The sequence below is a fragment of the Anoplophora glabripennis genome, unplaced genomic scaffold (genome assembly GCF_000390285.2).
Source record: "Anoplophora glabripennis isolate ALB-LARVAE unplaced genomic scaffold, Agla_2.0 scaffold431, whole genome shotgun sequence".
Lineage (NCBI taxonomy): Eukaryota > Metazoa > Arthropoda > Insecta > Coleoptera > Cerambycidae > Anoplophora > Anoplophora glabripennis.
Window position 1 is genome coordinate 81,708 of NW_019417026.1, and position 19,062 is coordinate 100,769.

The window sequence follows — 19,062 nt, forward strand, 5'->3', positions numbered from 1 at the left end:
AAGGTCATAGTCAATGTCATATTCGAAAGTAAAAATTTCCATTTTTATCCATTTCCGGAGTCAAAAGTATACAGTTTCATTAAAAAATTTCAACTTGACCTCTAAATGACCTTTAAGGTCATGATCAAGGTCATGGTCAAAGTCACCGTTGGATTGCTCACTCAAAACCCTGCAACTTTTGCTCTAATCATTTTTTTGTCTGAGCAGTATTTTCTGAGATAGAGGGGGGGTTCCAAACATTTTGAAAACCCTGTATATTAAAAGCACTTACCAGTTTCAAGCTTGCACCAGGAAGGAGATCACAAAAGTGGAGACCGATAACAATTTTTTATGTACCATTTATTTTTTTGCTAAGTTACCTACAATTTCCAATTACATAATTATGTTTTTAAAAGTCCCAAACTACCGTCATCTCTTAGATTTCAGACGTATTAGATGTAGTTTATCTACATGGCTAAACAGTTGATGCAATAGATTACTTTACAGTGAAGTGTTTTTAAAAGATCTAAACTTCCGTCATCTCTTAGATGTGAGACGTATTAGACATAGTTTACCGACCTGACTAAACAGTTGATGCAATAGATTACTGTACAGTGAAGTTCAAATCGACGGAGCGTCCGACAGATAGCGCTAAAGTATTAAAGTAGAATCAAACGCAAGCGCAAATTTGTTAACAACTTTTTAAAGTTGTTTTTGTTTAGTAATTAGTCGTTTTAGAAAAAAATAAAGTTATTTACTTTTTACTGTGGTATACAAATATACATATTTTTACATGTGTTGAACATATAGTGGTAGTATGAGTGCGTACGACTACAATCCAGACGTGTGCCTTCAAGTTATCCATAGGATAGCGGAAGAAATTCCCTCGGGCGTCAGGTATGGAAATGTCATTGCCCTGTTCTTTGTTGAAATGCTTTATAACGGCTCTTTCCAATTTTATTTTACACTTGTGTTTAGATTATTTTTATAATAAATTGTCGATCAAAGCAAGGACATGTCAACCTCATATGATTTTAACTGAAAATTGTAGTTAGGTTCGGGACTAGTGCTTTATGTGTGTTAAATTAATCATATTGCACCAGTCCCGGCCTGATTTCAGTTTTCAAATACGTCGGACTTCTGTTGCTTCAGGTGAGGATTACTTTTATTCATCCTGCCATTGGGATATCTTCTAACCTCAATTATAATCAAGCTGTTTACTTATATTTGAAAGCCTTTTAAAGGCTTTTTGGTTTACCTACTATATTCGCTATGATTTGGTGTCATACAGGGAAAGTTTACATTCAATATTTATGAAGTCGTCTACAAATTTCTGATGAACGTCTGTATAACGTATAACATGGTGTATGAAAATTCATTCCGGGTGCTCCAACTATGATCACTCTCCTTGTATTTTTGATATTGGAGGTAAAGACCAATGTGTTTATTATCAATAGGAATTAATTCTTCACTTTATATGTATAACGCTGTAAATTTGTAAGATGTTAAATACAATACTTCTTTAGAATCAAAATAAACCTGTTCAATTTTTTATCTATGTCATTGTCGTTTCAACAATTATTCATTTTCATCAGAGAAAACAATTACCGTCATTGATATTTTCTAAAATTTCTAACTTTAATAGTCATGAATTAATGCCTGTACTTTCAGATAACAGATTTGCAGCTTTGTAATTTATAGAGTGAAAGTAAAATAAAGCCCATCATGAAAATTTACTTGTGACAAACTAGGAGACAATTTTATCACAGACTATAGGTATATTCACAACTAATTTACGTCGAGTAAAAATTCAAAATTGATTCAATTAACCATACCTACAAGAGATACCACTCCGTTACAGATTCCTAGGATTCAAATAAGACCATTTATATCAATTTACCTATACAAAAATATAGCCTGCAGAATGTGATTTTTTTATAATTATCTACAGTAAAACTATCTACGTAGGTGTTCTTACATGTCTCAATTATTTAAGTAGTTTTGTCATCTAAAAGGCGCCGATGGAGAGGATACATATTTCTATTTCTTTTTAGTGTTATGTATGTATAAAATGTTTATTTAGATATAGTTGTATTAATATGTTTCTTGGAGATGTTCCAATAATTGTTTGTGTAGTAGAAAGAAAAATGTATTTAATATTAAAAAAGTATTTTTATATTGTAGTGGAAGAGACCTAAAGGCAATATATCCGAAGATTACATTTTCTCAGGAACTTCTGGGTTATATAAAAAACACTATAATAACAGTTACAAAAAGGGTCATTGACTGGATGTGGATTCATTACAATATTCCAGAGAAATTAAAATATTTAAGAGAGTTAGAAGCAAAATCTCCAAAACATGACGCATGGTAAATAATAAACTTGTATTAGATAATTATTTACTTGTACTAAAAATGTGGGATACTGATGATTCTGTTTTTACGACTAGAGTGGGCAAGAGGGAAAATGTTTTTATTTTTCACTATACTACGAAAAAAAGAGTCGCTGTGAACAATAAATTTTACTTATATTTAAATTAAGTTTGTCATGAATAATTTGAGTTTGTTTGTATAGGGTGATCCACCATAGTATCGCTTCTTATTTGCTCCTATATCTTTAAAAATATTAAAAATATTTTAAATTTTCTGTAACCTAAATTGCAAAAACAATTAAGTATCAGATCAGAAACATACAGGCTTGAGTTATTTAATTGAAACACCTAGAGCAAGTGCAAACTAGCGACTTGGCATTCATGACATCGATATGAAAAGTTGAGCAATGCTGATCACAGTTAGTGTAGTCTTTTCGATATCAATTGAAAAACCAAGAGGTTGAAAGTATGTACCAGGTTCGGTCGCTGACGCAGCAACTCGGCATTGAAATATTTGAAAAACTTGTTCCTCTATTTATTTAGCCATACCCATATACACGTCTGGTCGAACTAAACATGGAGGTGGTAGAAATGTATACGCCCAGTTGAAGAATGCAAGCACGGGCAAATGAAATACAAACACAGCTGCATTGGGCCACTGGGCAATAAATCTCAGCTGTTGACAAATGGTTGACAAATTGCTCAGTAGTGCAGTGCAGCAATGCGGAATTTGGTGTAATTCAGGTAATTTTAATTTATTATAGGCACCTTCTATTAATAATTGATATTACAATTGCGAAAGGGAGAAATAATATTACAACATGGCATTTTAGAGATCTTTTGAAACGGAACAAAATGAAATTTACCATCAATATAATAAAATTGTTTGAGGACATAAATAATTAAAATATTTTGTTGGTCAAATGAACATATAATAGAAATTTTCTACGCATTATATACAAATTATTATAATTTTTTACCTTTAGCAGAAAACTTTTTTAGGGAAGCCTATGAAAGTCATTAAATTTTATTGCCAGGCGTTTTTTTACATGTTCAACTGACTTCGGAAAGACTGTATTTGGATGGGTGAACATTCAGGGAAGGCTTGCGATGCTCATCCACCTTCTAGTGGCCTGTATGTCGTAGGAGCTATATAAATTTATAAAAGGTTTTTATAGAAAAATATGTCATGTTTTGGAAAGGGTGTAAAACTGTTGGTTCCTTATCTAAGTAATGTTAGACACGTAAAAGATCCCTATCCTATGGCATAATGAGAATCCGGCAAAATTTCCAGGTTGGGAGTTGCTCATCTCGTGGCATTGGTGTTTAGCCATAGTAGCAGTAATAGGCCGATGTAAAATAAAAAAAAAATCAAAAACCTTGTTTATTTTTATATATTTGGACATTTTCTTCCAATTAACGGGAACCACCTTAAATAGTAAGAGAAATATAATATGGCAATATGGCCAACAAGTGAATCATGAGCATAATTTGTTAGAAAAAGACTCTTCTTCTATAACATTAGGTTTGTGGCACACACTTTTGACCATAATTTCCTTAGAGTTATAGCTATATTCACCACACCTTATATCACTGTAATCTTAAGAAAGCATTCTGTCCAACTGTATAAAAATATAAATGATGTTTCGTTTAAATAAACCATTGTTAGGCAGTTAGGCACGTAATCCAATGCTCAACTGTTTTCTCAATTTAAAGAGTAGAAAATTTTAAATATTTCGTATATCTTTCATTCTTACATATTTTTTGATTTGTTGAAGGATTTTTTTTTATTATTTCAGGGCAATCAAAGTCGGCCGAATGATTTTTTCTACTGATACAGTGTGGTATACTAAGACATCAGACACAATTTTCTTAATTGGTCTAAAACTGACAATATTAGGCCCTGCCTAAAATTATGAAAAAATTTATATGCAAAGTACTATTTATCTGTCGTAATCGAGAGAGTTTTTGCTAATTTTTCATATTCTCATATTTGCAAGGTTCTCCTAAAATAAATTTTAGTTTGAATATAATGTATGCATTTTTATGTGAAAATAACTGAAAAAACAATTAATTTGCAATTCATTTCAAATTAAATTAAACGAAAAATTATACACGATTAGGAAACTCGGATTCCACATGCAATACCTTTCTTCTTTTATAAACTGTCTTTCAATTCTCTCTCTCTCTTATTCCATAAAATGAAAACGTTTTCCACTTGGTCCACTCTAATCATCGACATTAAAGTGGAATTCATTTCTTACTGATCTTGTAGGCACACTGGTACCAACATAATATTAATTATTGTTGTGTTTTTTAGGAGGCCCAAAACGGGAGACGTAAACTTAAATTCTATCAAAGCCCGGAATTTATTGAAAAGAAAAAGGGAACTAATTAAGCAAATTGAACTAGTACGGGAAGAATCTGAGATGACAATGCTATACATAAAAGCGTTTTCAGAACAAAGCAAAAAGCAACTGGAAGAAATTAATTTAACAAAAGAAAAATACAAAACGATATAAATTACAGTGACTCCTTTTGTGCCATAATATTTGCAATAAATTTATATTATTAATTTTAACAAAATTAGATATTTTTATAAAAATTATCTGTTGTTTTTATTTTCTTGCCTTTACAAAGTAGTTGCTTATGGTTGTAATTATACACACAATTAAGTTAATTAGTTAATTAGTTAATCTATGGAGTGTGTCAGATGGATGACTTGTAAAAAATGATGACTTTATTGCCTACTTAATTTTACCAAAAAATACTTTTTTGATAACATTTTAATCGAAAATAAGAGTAAATGACGGTAACAGTTAAGTCATAGGTATATTACACAAAGTTTGAATAAAAGTGGGCTGTGTGTTATACAATTTTCATTATTTCATTCAATTATTTTTATTGGCTAGAAATACTTGTCAATTTTTGTTTGGACATTAATGACTGTTGCTTAGGGTGGCCCAAAAAAAACAAATATTTTTATTTTCATGTCTTGTGAAAATACGTTAGTTTATCATGTTTTAAGAGCCCCCTCAGAAAATCAGCTCAAAAAAAAAATTTTTATAGAGGTCGCTCAGGATTTTAAAACATCAACGAACTAATAATTTTTTTATTGAATTTGATGAACAAAAGAATAGAAATAAATCACGAGACATTTAAAACATTTCTCGAGGCAAAATTTACTACCGCACTGAGTATCAAATATTAATTTTTTAAAATTTAAGTGTCGTGATTTCTATCCTTTTGTTCATCAAATTCAATAAAAAAAAATTATTAGTTCATTGATATTTATTTTTAGAGGTCGCTCAAAAACAGGTACACTATTTCGAAGGTTAAAATAGTTATGAGTGACCTTTAGAAATTAAAATATCGATTTGAAATTTTCAGAATCGAGATTTTTGTCAACCTAGAAAATGATAAAATAACGAGACAAAAGATTTAAAAAAAAATCAATTTTTGACGATTTTGGAAATTTTTAAAAATCTTGAGCCCCCTCTAAAAAAACTTTTTTTGAGCTGATTTGTGCTGTTAAAACATGATGAACTAACATATTTTCACAAGACACGAAAAAAAATATTAGTTTTTTTTTGGGGCCACCCCTACTGTTACTGTGTGGAAAGCGTTTTTATGAAATCAGTAGGTACTGCATATTTATAAAATAAAAAATATTTAATACATAAATGAATGTCAGACACTAACTAATTAAAGGAGTTTCAAAATTGTAAACAAAACAAATTTCACCAAACTTGATACAAAAACGAAAAGACCTAAATGAAGTGAACTAAAGGCTGTTATGGGGAACTACATATTTAGATTTTTTAATAGATTTTTAATTGTAGCAGAATTTATTTCAATAGTTGCTGTCAATTTCTCTACTTGTTCTTCCATATTATTCATTTGTTTTCGAAAATATGGATTTACTTCACATAATGGAATTTCTTCAGCTGAAATTATTAAATAATTAATGCAATATAAAGTAATATACATTGGGAGACATACAGGAACAAAAATTTTCAGGCTGTATGTGTTGTTTTCTATGTATTTCTAGCAATTTTTCATAGTATTCATTTGTTATAGAGAATTTTAAATAAGCAGTTTGTTTTTCTGTAATTTTTGTATCCATTTTCTAAAAAAAAGAAAAATATATGAATTTTTACTCTATATATCAAAAATAAAACGAAGGTTTCTTCTACAAATATAGTGAGAGCGTTAATACTTCTATCGTTGACATCTTAGTAAAAATAAACTAAGAGCTCATTGCGTTATAAAATTCACAAAATATGTGGTAAGTAATAAGATAAAAACACTTAAACACCAATCCCTGGGGGATGGGGGTACCAAAAGGAAGTATGAAGAATATCAATGGATATTTGATCATCCATTTGCACTACGGTATGGTTATACCTTTTTAAATGAACCTACCTCCGAATATTTTTCATAATATTCAATGTCACTTTTCAGTTTGTCCTTTCTAACTTCTAAGAGATTATTTTTATAACTTTCCAACTTTTCTTCATTTTCCAAGGTATGTATTTTATCTTTAACTGAATTTAGGAATCAATATAAAGTCATAGATCAATAAATTCATAGATTTGTCAGTACATATTTGAAGTTATTTTAATTACCTGCAGTGATTTGTATTTCCAATTGATCTATTTCTCGTTGTATTTTGTCGTGTTTTTTCATGTTACAATTCTGTGTATTTTTAGTTTCCATTTTATAACTGTTCAAAATTTGCGTCTCAAAAAGGATCCTACCGCCTATTTCAAAATTCAAATAATATGCAACGGTAAATTCAACAACTCTTCTCTGTAAATCGTATTCTTTAAATGTGCTTTACCTCTTTTGCTACTTCCTCCTAGATGGCTCACAGCTCCCTATTTTATTGAAATTACTGAACTATTACTCATGCGCACTTAATAACGGCGACCACCAGCAGCTTTTATCAACCAAGAATTTAGCATCATTGACGCCATTGTAGTTTTTATTAAATTTATAGTGTTTTTATAAAATTCTAGTGCTAATACTGTAAGGAAGGGTAAGTTTATATTTAAAACTTGAATTATATTGATGCAATTTATCTTATAAATAATTGGAACTATTTGTATTTCATAACATGGTATAATACCGGTTTTTTAAATCAAGATTTTAATTATCACAAATCAGCAAAGTTATTCGAAATTATTTGTTCAGACGTTATTTTTTGTTGTTTCATATTCGTAGTTTAAGGACAATTGATTCTGTAAACAATTATGACCACATTATTTTCAATGTAACAATATAACCTCAATTTTAGATTAGAAGCGGTTCCTTGGCATCTAATGTTTGATATTGGAATCGAACGAATATCTAGATTGATTGCATGTCGATGTATTTTTATTTAATTCGTCGTATCCTAGCAACTTCTTGTTTGCCACATAATTTCTTTCCGGAACGTATATCAAATATTACAGTACGCTTCAATTTGTTCAACATTAGTAGTTATTTTAATCAATATATTTGGATTTCGTTTCTAACATGCAACGTTCGTATTATTTCAAATCTATAATTTGAATTGAGTTATTTTCTATCATTGTTTTTTTTTTATTTTTTGAACATCATTGTCATTAATACAAAATATTTAAGTACTTAGTTCAATTAAGGTAATTCCCATTGGTACTTAGTAAAATGTTTCCTATACAAACATCCGAGCAAGCGTCTACTAAATTATATGTACATAAATAACATTTCTAAATAGGAATACACTTCAATGTAGGTATTATACGTACATTATATAAAGAATTTTTATAAACTTTTTAAATACGCGTTAATCGGTTTTGATTATTATTGGGGTGTGGGCTTTTGCTTTCAATTGACACATCTTCGTATTACACAGAATGGTTTTTCAAACTTGTATAGTGAAAATATCCCTCACTAACGTTTTTCATTGATGCAATAATGACAAATAATATTTTTCAGTTGGTAATTTACTTTAAATTGGCTGCTTAGGGAAAAAACTACAGTTTCTCTAATAGATTGCTGGCAGGCAATGATTTTTTTATTTATCTGTGCCCAACCATCAAACCTTTGCTTTTCGCGTCGTGAAGACTGCCAGATTTTGTAAAAGTAATTGAGGTAATAAGGGTATAATAACTTTCTTTAAAATTCGGTGAGCAATACTTTTAGGGACTACCGGTACACTTCCTAGGCGTCTAGTACTATTTTTAGGATTTTCTTGTTATACGTCTTAGCCTAGATCTTCATTTCTCCATTCAAAACTACCATTTTCGCCATGGCGTCTTTCTTTACAGTCGTTTGATGGTTGAGCACCAGTCGATTTGGATATCCATCTGAATATAAACTTGACACTTTCGCGACCTTATCGACGAAACCCGTACGTCTACGTGTTTGTCCATGAAAAATAAAGTAATAAATTTTATCTTATTAAATACTCATCAGGAATAAACAGTTACGATGAGTCGAAAATAAAAAGGCAGTATCATCTACCAACTGAAAAATCTTTGTATTATTGCATAAACGCATTAGTTATGTACGGATATTTTTAGTTGCTAGAAAGCAGGTGTGCATTTTAAAAACTTCTCTGTACCTATAACACCAAAATATGTTAATTGAAAGTAAAAGTCCACACCTCTAAAATGATTAAAATAAATTAACAAGCATTAGTCATTTTAAAAATTCAAGAAATGTTCAGAAATTTTGAGGCCATTTAGAGGCCAAACGAAACGATTTCGAATATAGGTAAATTATCCAAATCGGCCTATTTTGTGTTCAGGAATTTGTGGTATTTTATTGTACACGTATTACGGGACACGCGGTATATGCTGGGTCTACCTTTAATGATATTGATAAGGGAAATAAATGCCGCTAGAATATGTTATACCTATGTATAATGTATTTCATTTCTAAAATTATTTTGTTTCTTCTTTCAAAAAATTCTTTCTTTAGCTACTTCTATACTGAGGCTAAGGAACAAACCGTCATTTTAACATTAAAAAATGCCTATTTTTTAAAAATTTTAAATTAATGGGATAGATTTATCAGAATAGTTTTGAAAATAGTTTATTATTGAATGGAACTACACACCTATGAGACCCCTTAAAAAATGTAAGTTGTTTTTTCTTAACATCCAACGTCCTGTATATTTTAACACATGTATTTTCTTATTATTACAGCGATATAGGTCTCATTAAAATTATCAGTTGCAAGACGACCTAGTCATTGTCTAAACATTTACAGGATTGTGCATTTTTTTGTTCGTTTCTCCAAAGAAATTTACAATTTCTCATTGTCAGAAACTAATCCACACATTTTTAAAAAGAGAATGAAAAGACGCCAAATGAGGCCCCATTTGATGCATCGTCTCACTTAAAGGCGATAGCGTCAAAGCGTGACAAAATGCGTCAGTCTTGAAATAATAATCGGTACCTATATTTAAAAAAAAACTCATTCTGTACATACTTAACAACAAGGCCAACTTTTAGGTGAAACCACATACGTATTTTATTAATGTTTTATAGATAAGGCTTATTTCGTTTGAGGAAATTCCGTAATCATTCTCAATTACTTTTCTTTAAAAGGTAAGAAAGACCCTATTGAAGTAATACATTATACTATTTTGGCTGAAAATTTAAAAATTGTTTGTATACCTATATCACCTGTCTGTGTCTTAACTAGAGTTTAGTAGTTCTTGCTGTATCCAAGACGATATGGAAAAACTATAAAATTATCTAAAATATTATTTTTCTAAATGATATTTCGTTATTTGAGCCATTGTTAAATCGTCACCTAGTCACTGAAGCCGTAATATAAAATTAAAATGTTTTACCATCTCTTATACTCGTCAAAATATTATTTTTATTGTAATTAACAATCACATTAGTAGAGAAATTATTTTTCTTTCTCGGCGAACTATATACTATAGTAAAACATCGTTAAACCCATATTTTAATCTGAATTTCATCTCATATTTTTACAACAATTTCATAAATTTTCCATGAAGTGCTTCTTTGCATATGTATTCTTAAATGACAATTTGTAAGATAACTTTATAGTGATTGTTTATTATAATGTAGGTACTGCTCTTCATTTTTTTTTTTTAGTTATCAGCGTTTGTTGTCTGTTTTATAGTAGTCAAACTTATACTGAAATATTTAAGATTCATTCGAATAATTAAAATAATATTGACTTGTTTTTTCTACTGAAATTTTTAATTAATATACCGATATACTTATTCAGATTTCTAAACATTGCGAATAATTAATTCTATTAAAAATTTAAATATATTCTGTCGAGTATGGGATGTTAAACGTAGCTATTATTTTTTGCGATTTGCTTAAAACTAACTGACATTTCTGTCCTTTTTTAGGGACATTTGGCTGACAGTGACATTGGCGATTTAACTGGGGCTCGTATCTTATAAACGCGTCGTGACATAATGGCAGACGAAACTCCCATCGAATCCGAGCACTTGTCGCAGCAAGTGCCGGAGCATATACCCGAGATAGCTTTAGAAACTCCTTCAATAGAACCCGAAGCAAATGTTTCCGTACCAGCTACTCTTCCAAGTGATGACATGGAAGCCGCGGCACCCACAGAACAAGCACCACCTCCTAGTGAGGAAGCCGCCGCGGAAAGTACTATAGAACAGAAACAACCTGAAGAAATAAAAGTGGAAAAACTTCCCGCTAAGAGAATCTCCGTACATGTCAAAACAGCTCAGGAGAAAGAAAGTTTTGACGTCGAGGAAGAAGCGTTGATAAAAGACTTTAAGGAATTAATCGGACCTAAATTTAACGCTGAACCCGACCAGTTATGTTTAATCTTTGCGGGTAAAATCATGAACGATGGTGACACTTTGATCCAACATAATGTTAAGGATGGCTTGACAATTCATCTTGTCATTAGGGCGGCCCCTAAGACTTTGGAGGCGGGCTCGCAAAGGCCACCGGCAGATATAAGTGCAACACCTTATCAATTGGGCAGTTTAGGTGGTCTGGCGGGTCTGGCACAGCTTGGCATGGGGTCCGCTAATTTTATGGAAATTCAGAGTCAGATGCAGAACGAGTTGCTGTCAAATCCCACATTGCTGAGGGACCTTTTGGATAATCCGTTGGTGCAACAGTTAATGAACAATCCAGAGGTTATGAGAACGTTGATCACCAGAAATCCACAGATGCAGGAACTTATAGATAGGTACATGAGATCTTAGTTTGGTTATTTTGTAATAATTTTCTCATTGAATTAGAATTCGAGCTGGAAGAGAAAACTTTTGACGATTTTTTTAGTTTTATTAAAGAACCGTTACGGAAATTTCAGATTTCTAATTAGGTAATCCAAGAAATTTGGAAAGAACTATTTATGCATGTATTCAATGAGAACCACGCGGAACTAACAAGATAGTATTTAAAAGAAGTCGACAGTTTTAAAATTCAATGAATAGAAATATGTGAATATTTTCTTATAGCTGTTTTACATTGACAATTTATTCATCAATAAATTGACGAAGTTCTTCATCAATTAATTCACGAATTTATTGGTAAACAGTGTGGTTTTACACTGCTACAGACTTTGTCAAGTTTTTTGACGTATGAATCGGTTCTACCAATGAATCAAAGAAGCAAATAAATTTCAAAAATGTCACCTTTCCACTCATAATTGTAGTGATACAACAGCGGTACCGTTCTGACACATATTATATAAATATTAGTTTTTGTAAATAACAAATCAGTAAAAACAATGCAGAACTAGCACGACACTACACAATTATTTACATATTCCAATAACATAATCTCATTACTGATCTGAAGCTGGAAATCTGTTGGGTTGGTACTTCCGAACTTCACGAAGAAATTGACGAAAATTAGAACATGCTCTAATTCGTCAAGAACTTGATGAATAAATTGATGAAGTTATTTGACAGCTGATTTGGTGCATTACACTTGTCCAATTTCCTGATGAAGCGACTTCATCAATTAATTGATTAATAAATTGTCAATGTAAAACAGCTTTTACACAATTAGTATGTACGTACACACACTGTGTGCACATTTTTGCCTTTTTATAAATTATATATACAGAATTATAGTTATACAATGCATACTTAATGGTGTATCTGGCAGATGTGTATTTTTTTCTTCTGTCTCTCGTGATCTTCATATTAAAAGACATTGTCAGAAAACTTAAAAATTCGCTTTATATTGACAATAAAGTTATTGTATGGTGTTGCAATATTCCTCCTCTAAATTCCTATAGGTCATGTTTTGAACAAAACTTTTGAATAAAGTTCATGTATACATAGGTTCACGCTTCATTTTTGACGTTTTTTTGGCATACGGTAATAGACGTTTTATTTGTTTTAGTTGTTCTCAATTACTTTTTTGAAGATAATTCATTCTAATTCAGTAGAATTAACACATTTTTCATAACCGGCAGCATTCTATGAAACTTTTTTACTTGGTAATGTATTACCTAATTACACGTTAGAAGATTATTATTAACTGATATTTATGTGGCACTGTATTTAAACTAAAGCCAACATTATTTTTTTTGCCTGTCAATTTCCTGCTAAATCTTACCGATCAAATAAAATGCGGACTTTGTTGTCGAGTTGTTTAACTACATTAACAAAGGAATTATATGTGTTTATTATTTACAAATTTGACCTGTTGCTTGATCTGTTTTTATCTTTTCTATAATATCTAATATAATAGAAATTTTGTCGCCTATGTCACGAAAAGTTTGCGAATGATGATTATTATTTTTTTCTTATTTTTGGTCAGAAAACCTCTTTAACAATTTGTTGGAGGAATATCGTGACATACTGTGCATGTTTTCCTTCGTCGGTAGAATTTCTATTTCAGTCATAAACTAATTAAACACAAAATAGCCAAATAGGTTTGTAGGTGTTATAATTACAGTAACCCAGCTTTTTATTCAAGGTATCCTGAAATAAACCAAACACTTAATAACCCAGAGTTGTTGCGTCAAACGGCAGAGCTGGCACGTAATCCGTCCATGCTCCAAGAATTAATGAGGAATCACGAGCGATCTGTTGGCATGGAAGGAACTCCGTCTGTTCCTGGAATTAATCCCTTGCAAAACATATACCAAAACTTGCAAGAACCTATGCTAACAAATCTTGCTGCACAGTTCCAAGCCAGTACCGGGACTACACCGGCAGCAGGTGTTATGAACAACCCACAGATGGCGAGCCTTCTGCAGCAAATGTCAGAGAACCCTAGCGTGGTTCAGAATATGTTATCCGCGCCATATACCCAATCAGTCCTAGAGGCTTTGACTGCAGATCCAAACATGGCCAACGCGTTGCTAGCTCAAAACCCTTTGGTTACCAATAATCCCGTGTTACAAGCACAAATGAGGAACATGATGCCCCAGTTCATGCAACAGATGCAGAATCCCGAAGTACAGAATCTAATGACGAATCCACAGGCTCTCGACGCTATTTTACAAATCCAACAAGGGATGGAAACTTTAAGGCAATCGGCACCCGGTCTCATCCATACTGTCGCACCTCCACAAGTTCCCCCAGCGGGCTCTCCTAACCCTTCACCCGCAACTGATAGCGCGCCGGCAGCGGCACCAACTAGTGCACCAAGCGCTCCGAGAGACGCATTTTCCGAATTTATGGCTAGGATGGTGGCGGGTATGGCTACTAATAATGACACGTCGGTACCTCCCGAGCAGAGATATCAATCTCAACTGGAGCAGCTTGCGGCAATGGGATTCGTTAATAGAGAAATCAATTTGCAGGCGTTGATTGCGACTTTTGGAGACATCAACGCAGCTGTTGAGAAGTTACTTGCCCAAGGGCAGCTGTCTATGAGTTAATTGGGAAGTTGTGTAAATTAGAATATTATTTTTTTATGGTTAGAATGAGGCGTTGTATGTTCTATGTGAAGTAACATGTACAATTTTATGTTCGGGTTTGTTATAACTTAACTGAATAAATACTTTAGTTCAGTTACTATTTTTATTATTCTACACAAAACACTTCAGCCAAATAAGGATAACATTTAGAAAGAGCCGCTAAACAGCGGCTTTGAACAGCGTTACTTAAAAAAAAATCACAACATCGCCTTTATTAAAAAATATCTATTTCAAAAACATTCATTGTTTTTATTCAACTTATGTCAACTCGTACATTTTATTTTAGCATATGCCAACCCAACAAATTACAAATCCAATTACAGGGTAGGACAAAGAATATTTGGAATATGACATTTACAGTAAAGAAATTATATGATACCTTGCAATAAAAGTATTCATGAAGATATATGGGGCACCAAAATTATATTCTCAGAGTTTTTAAGCAGGCCAAGGTGTAAGAGAATATTTACTCGTATATTGCTTTTATTTTTTAAATAAAATTTAGCCCGTTCTTTGCTTTACGGGTATCATGAACTTTCTAGCCTCCATAAATGATTACTGTCAACCAAAAATTCCTAAATCTTAGCGTCATCGATATTAATTATTCGTTTACAATGAACAATAACAAACCGCTGCGTTTGAGCTCGAGATAATGCGATCGCTGACTCGTTGATTGAAATCTCGTGAGAAATTACACCAATCATGAGCCGGTGAAGCGGAACCTTCTGTTTCGATGTAATCTTGATCTTATTGTTTTAATATATTTTATTTATTATTGTTATACCTTGTGAGAAACATGTGTAGTGTTTTCCTAAATTTAAAAATTTGTATAAATAAATTATGCGCACTTTCCCAAAAAAAGCCAGGTTTAAATTGTTTCTATAAACATTATTTGCAGAACGCGAATTATAACAACGAACATCACACTCCTATAATTTTTTTTTAATATATGAAACTGTTTCTTAAATACAAACAGTAAAATGTTAGTATTTTGTTTTCTTGGAATGGTGACCTACATGAGGCAAAAGGATCGAAAGATATCAATTTGATTAATCTTTTCTGCAAAATAAACACCCCGTCTAGATTGGTACCTTGGGCTCAAAAACATATTAAATACTTATAGACTAGTTTTTGTATAAAGTATAGTCTATTTCAATTTAATTGATTAATAAATTTTTTGTTTTTCAAAAATGTTTAAAAAATTTTTACTTATATCTTGGAACCTATGCATTTTGGAAGAATATTGAAGTGGAAAAAGTTTTAGAATTGAATTTTGCACAATATACTGTAAGTTAAAATTATATAAATTTATTACCGATGTTACAAAATAGCAATAATTGATGAAAAATTTTTCCGCTCATTTATCTATTTTGCCGATAACTTATGTATATGAATTTTTTTCCAGCTTAAACTCGGAAAAACGAAGCCACTGGATCAAAGATTATTGCCAAATTGTTTATAAATTAACGATCAGTGCCGATAAACTTTGACCGCTTATATCTCGAGAACCAATAAACGGAATTTAACTTTTTTTTTAAAGAAGCGTCTTTCCGAGTACTTTAAAATTATAATGTCTGAAAAAAACTAAATTGCAAATTGATAAATGTAATCTAATTGTTTAAAAATAAAAAAACTATAGTCTGTTTAGAAATGAAAGAGAGTAATAAAAGCTTATTATTTGTGCAAATCGTAAATAAATGTAGTCCTGGTGCTTATATTCAATATTTTTATATTATGTATTATCGGTATAGATGAGGTGTACTTTTAAAAAAACTGTGTGATCGGACTGTACTGAATTGTAGCAGGTAGCTAAAATTTAATCCCCGACAATCCGTCTTTGTCTATGCCGCTTCAATTTCTCGGTCCATTTCTCTTATAAGTAAACAATATAAAAACAGCATTTCAAAATATGAGGCTACTTTAACNTTGTGCAAAATTCAATTCCAAAACTTTTTTCCTCTTCAATATTCTTCCAAAATGCATAGGTTCCAAGATATAAGTAAAAAACTTTTTTTCCAATTTTGAAAATGTTCCGAACCTCGCCCATATCTAGAGATCTACACATTTATTATGCGAGTTGTACTGAAAGTACTCCAGAAAAAATTTGCTTGCCTCCTCTCACATCCACCTCAAAACAGATCCGCTCTGATCTATAGGTCTTATTTGGATCACATCTTGTATTAAAATCTTTCTGTACAGATTGCCTTTTATTGAAGCTAAAACGTTTTACTTCCCTTGAACTACTACTGAAAGTATAATTCTTAACATTAAGACACATTGCAAATATTTGTATAATCTTATCTTTCCCTAGGTTATTATTTAATTTAACTTATTTAGCATATTTATTATTTGCTTAAAACACTGCACATTTCGAATTTTAGTCGCGATGCGGTAGAATAATTATTGCTTCCAAGAACAGTCAACTGTAGTGTGCGCTGCATTTTAACAGGTAAATATGTATACGTGATTCATAAAGTACAAGTCACATTTTACAGTGAGACAAATTATTTTAGAACACATAAAATTTTTTTGGAGATTATTAATTTATTTCAGTTCTGATAATTAAGAAGCAACAGTTCAGTTCAATACATGCAAAGTTAAATTGTGTTGCTTTTCTAGCACGTAATAACATATACGTAAATACATACTATAAAGTCTTGAAAAATAATTATAACTTGGATAAAAAAAAATCCTGCTGCGTTTACCAGTCTGGTATACAGAAAGATGAATGATTTTGGTTATACAACTTATTGTTTGTGATATCCGCTGTAGTCCTGTCGCATTACCATTTAACCGTTGCCTTTTACAAATGTTGAATATTGGTTTCAGATGTTTTTGCCATTTTTTACTTAAGAAATAACGGAGAAATTATTTAATAATAAAAATAATTAAGTTCGTTTCCAACAGTTTTAAGGCCAAATTTCAGAAAATTCTTAAACTGATTTGCAGTATTAATATTATCTATACCTTTACTTATAAATATACAGGGTGCTCCAATTAAAACATCCACCTGAAACATTTTCAATGGAACTGGTTTCTAAGGAAAATCCCGAAACAGGTCGATTTTGTTTTCAAGGGGACATCTTTTGATCATAAATTCATGAATGTAGGGTCATCACCCTAAACGGGGTACAGTAATAAAATCTTTGTTCAACATTTTCCCGGACATTTTGTAGCATTTCATGGGTTATTTCATCACGTGCTACTACTATTCGTTGGCGAAGATCTTCTAAAGAGGTAGGTTCCGTTTTATAAATAGAAAAAGTCATTTTCTGGGATCTAATCGTCGTTTTCAAAAATCTCCACAATGCGAGAGTAGATGAATTCTTGAAGCAAACTGAGGTAACATTCACCTGTCAGGTTATCAGGTAGAAAAAATGGGCCAACAATATTATTTCCCAAAATTCCAACCCATACATACATTCAACTTTTTTGGATTCTGCGAACGCTGTTCTCTCATAACTTCAGAATTTGAATCACTTCAATATCTGCAATTATGTTGATGTAACCTTTAAGAAAGAATGTGTATTCGTCAGAAAAGAATGTGCATTCGTCAGAAAAGAATGTGCATTCGTCAGAAAAGCATGTGCAATATAAAAAATTGGGATTGTTCAAAATTTGTTCACTCGTCTTTTCACAAAATTGTATACGGCGTTCTGGATCATCTTCATTGAGCTCTTGAACGAGATTAGTCTTATAGGGATGAAATTGATGCTTTTTCAAGATCGTCAAGACTACTAGGTATGTGGAATTCCTGAAGTTGCCTCTAATTTTCTGGTGCTTGAAGTGGACTCTAGTTCAACATGTCACAAAATTGCAACCTGTGCAGCCTCATCAGTAACAGAGTGTTGCCTTTCACTACCTAGACAATTCTGATTATTGGAAAATCGGAACAAAACATGTAAAATTCTAATAAAATCCATCACCTTATCAAAACTTCGATGATAAACCTAATTTTTTACCGTTTCATTATCCGGTTAGTTTTTTTATTACTATTTTTCGATTTATTGCACCGACACTTCCAACGGGTTTCTTACATTAATTTTAAAGCAAAACAAAAAAATTTCAGCATGACTTTAAAGAGAGTTGAAATACTTTTAAAATGATGTGCCACTTAACCCTCGTGCTATTTAAGATTCTTGAAGGGGTTGCCACGCCATTTAGGGAGATGACCCTACATCCATGAATTTATGATCCAAAGATGTCCCGTTTGAAAGCAAAATCGACCTGTTTTGGGGTTTTCCGGAAAAACCTGTTGCATTGAAAATATTTCAGGTGGACTGTTTTAATTGGGCCACCCTGTATGATTGAGATTGTATGAATTTGTGTCCACATAAATATTTCAGTACTGTGACATACGGTTAAAATTATTGCATGTGTACACATTAATAGGTGTTGGAATAAGGTTGTTGGTTTTTGAAATATTCGTAGCAGTAAGTGTTCTACCTTCTAATTCAGGAATGTATTAGAAACGTATTTAAAAAAGTAGTACAATCAGTTTCAATGTGCAAAAGTTTATAAAAATTTGACACAATATACCTAACTCCCTGGTTTCTAATGACAATACTTGAAATCTGTTTAAAAGTATTGAATTATGTATATCTATTACATTAAGGAGGTTAAGCACCATCTGTTTTAAAAGCAAGACATTGCAAAAACAGGATATTCACTATTATTAATATTATATTGATAAATATTAATTGGTCATATTATTAATAATTATGATTTGTTAGTTTACTTATTCTTATTCTTAAAATTTTTGCTAAAGTAGAATCAGTAATAACAATAAACCACACAAGACACAAGAGTTTACACTACTGGA

At 31.5% G+C, this 19,062-nt stretch overlaps 2 protein-coding genes across 2 annotated transcripts; both read left to right on the top strand.

The window, feature by feature from the left end:
- The first annotated feature begins 697 nt into the window (after window positions 1-697).
- LOC108909239 lies at window positions 698-4,956 on the top strand. Its single transcript, XM_018713501.1, has 3 exons — window positions 698-876; window positions 2,164-2,349; window positions 4,672-4,956. The coding sequence occupies exons 1-3, from the start codon at window positions 797-799 to the stop codon at window positions 4,871-4,873; spliced, it is 468 nt and encodes a 155-aa protein (XP_018569017.1). The 5' UTR covers window positions 698-796; the 3' UTR covers window positions 4,874-4,956.
- A 2,339-nt stretch (window positions 4,957-7,295) lies between these two features.
- Window positions 7,296-14,337, top strand: LOC108909241 (ubiquilin-1). Its single transcript, XM_018713502.1, has 3 exons — window positions 7,296-7,392; window positions 10,720-11,546; window positions 13,292-14,337. The coding sequence occupies exons 2-3, from the start codon at window positions 10,789-10,791 to the stop codon at window positions 14,199-14,201; spliced, it is 1,668 nt and encodes a 555-aa protein (XP_018569018.1). The 5' UTR covers window positions 7,296-7,392; window positions 10,720-10,788; the 3' UTR covers window positions 14,202-14,337.
- The last annotated feature ends 4,725 nt before the right edge of the window (window positions 14,338-19,062 follow it).

Bases quoted from the DNA above. Each gene is read 5' to 3' on its own strand.
- LOC108909241 (XM_018713502.1), top strand. From the start codon at position 10,789: ATGGCAGACGAAACTCCCATCGAATCCGAGCACTTGTCGCAGCAAGTG. The intron at 11,547-13,291 runs GTACATGAGATC...TTTTTATTCAAG, and splicing joins ATGCAGGAACTTATAGATAG to GTATCCTGAAATAAACCAAA.
- LOC108909239 (XM_018713501.1), top strand. From the start codon at position 797: ATGAGTGCGTACGACTACAATCCAGACGTGTGCCTTCAAGTTATCCAT. The intron at 877-2,163 runs GTATGGAAATGT...TTTATATTGTAG, and splicing joins GAAATTCCCTCGGGCGTCAG to TGGAAGAGACCTAAAGGCAA. The intron at 2,350-4,671 runs GTAAATAATAAA...TGTGTTTTTTAG, and splicing joins TCTCCAAAACATGACGCATG to GAGGCCCAAAACGGGAGACG.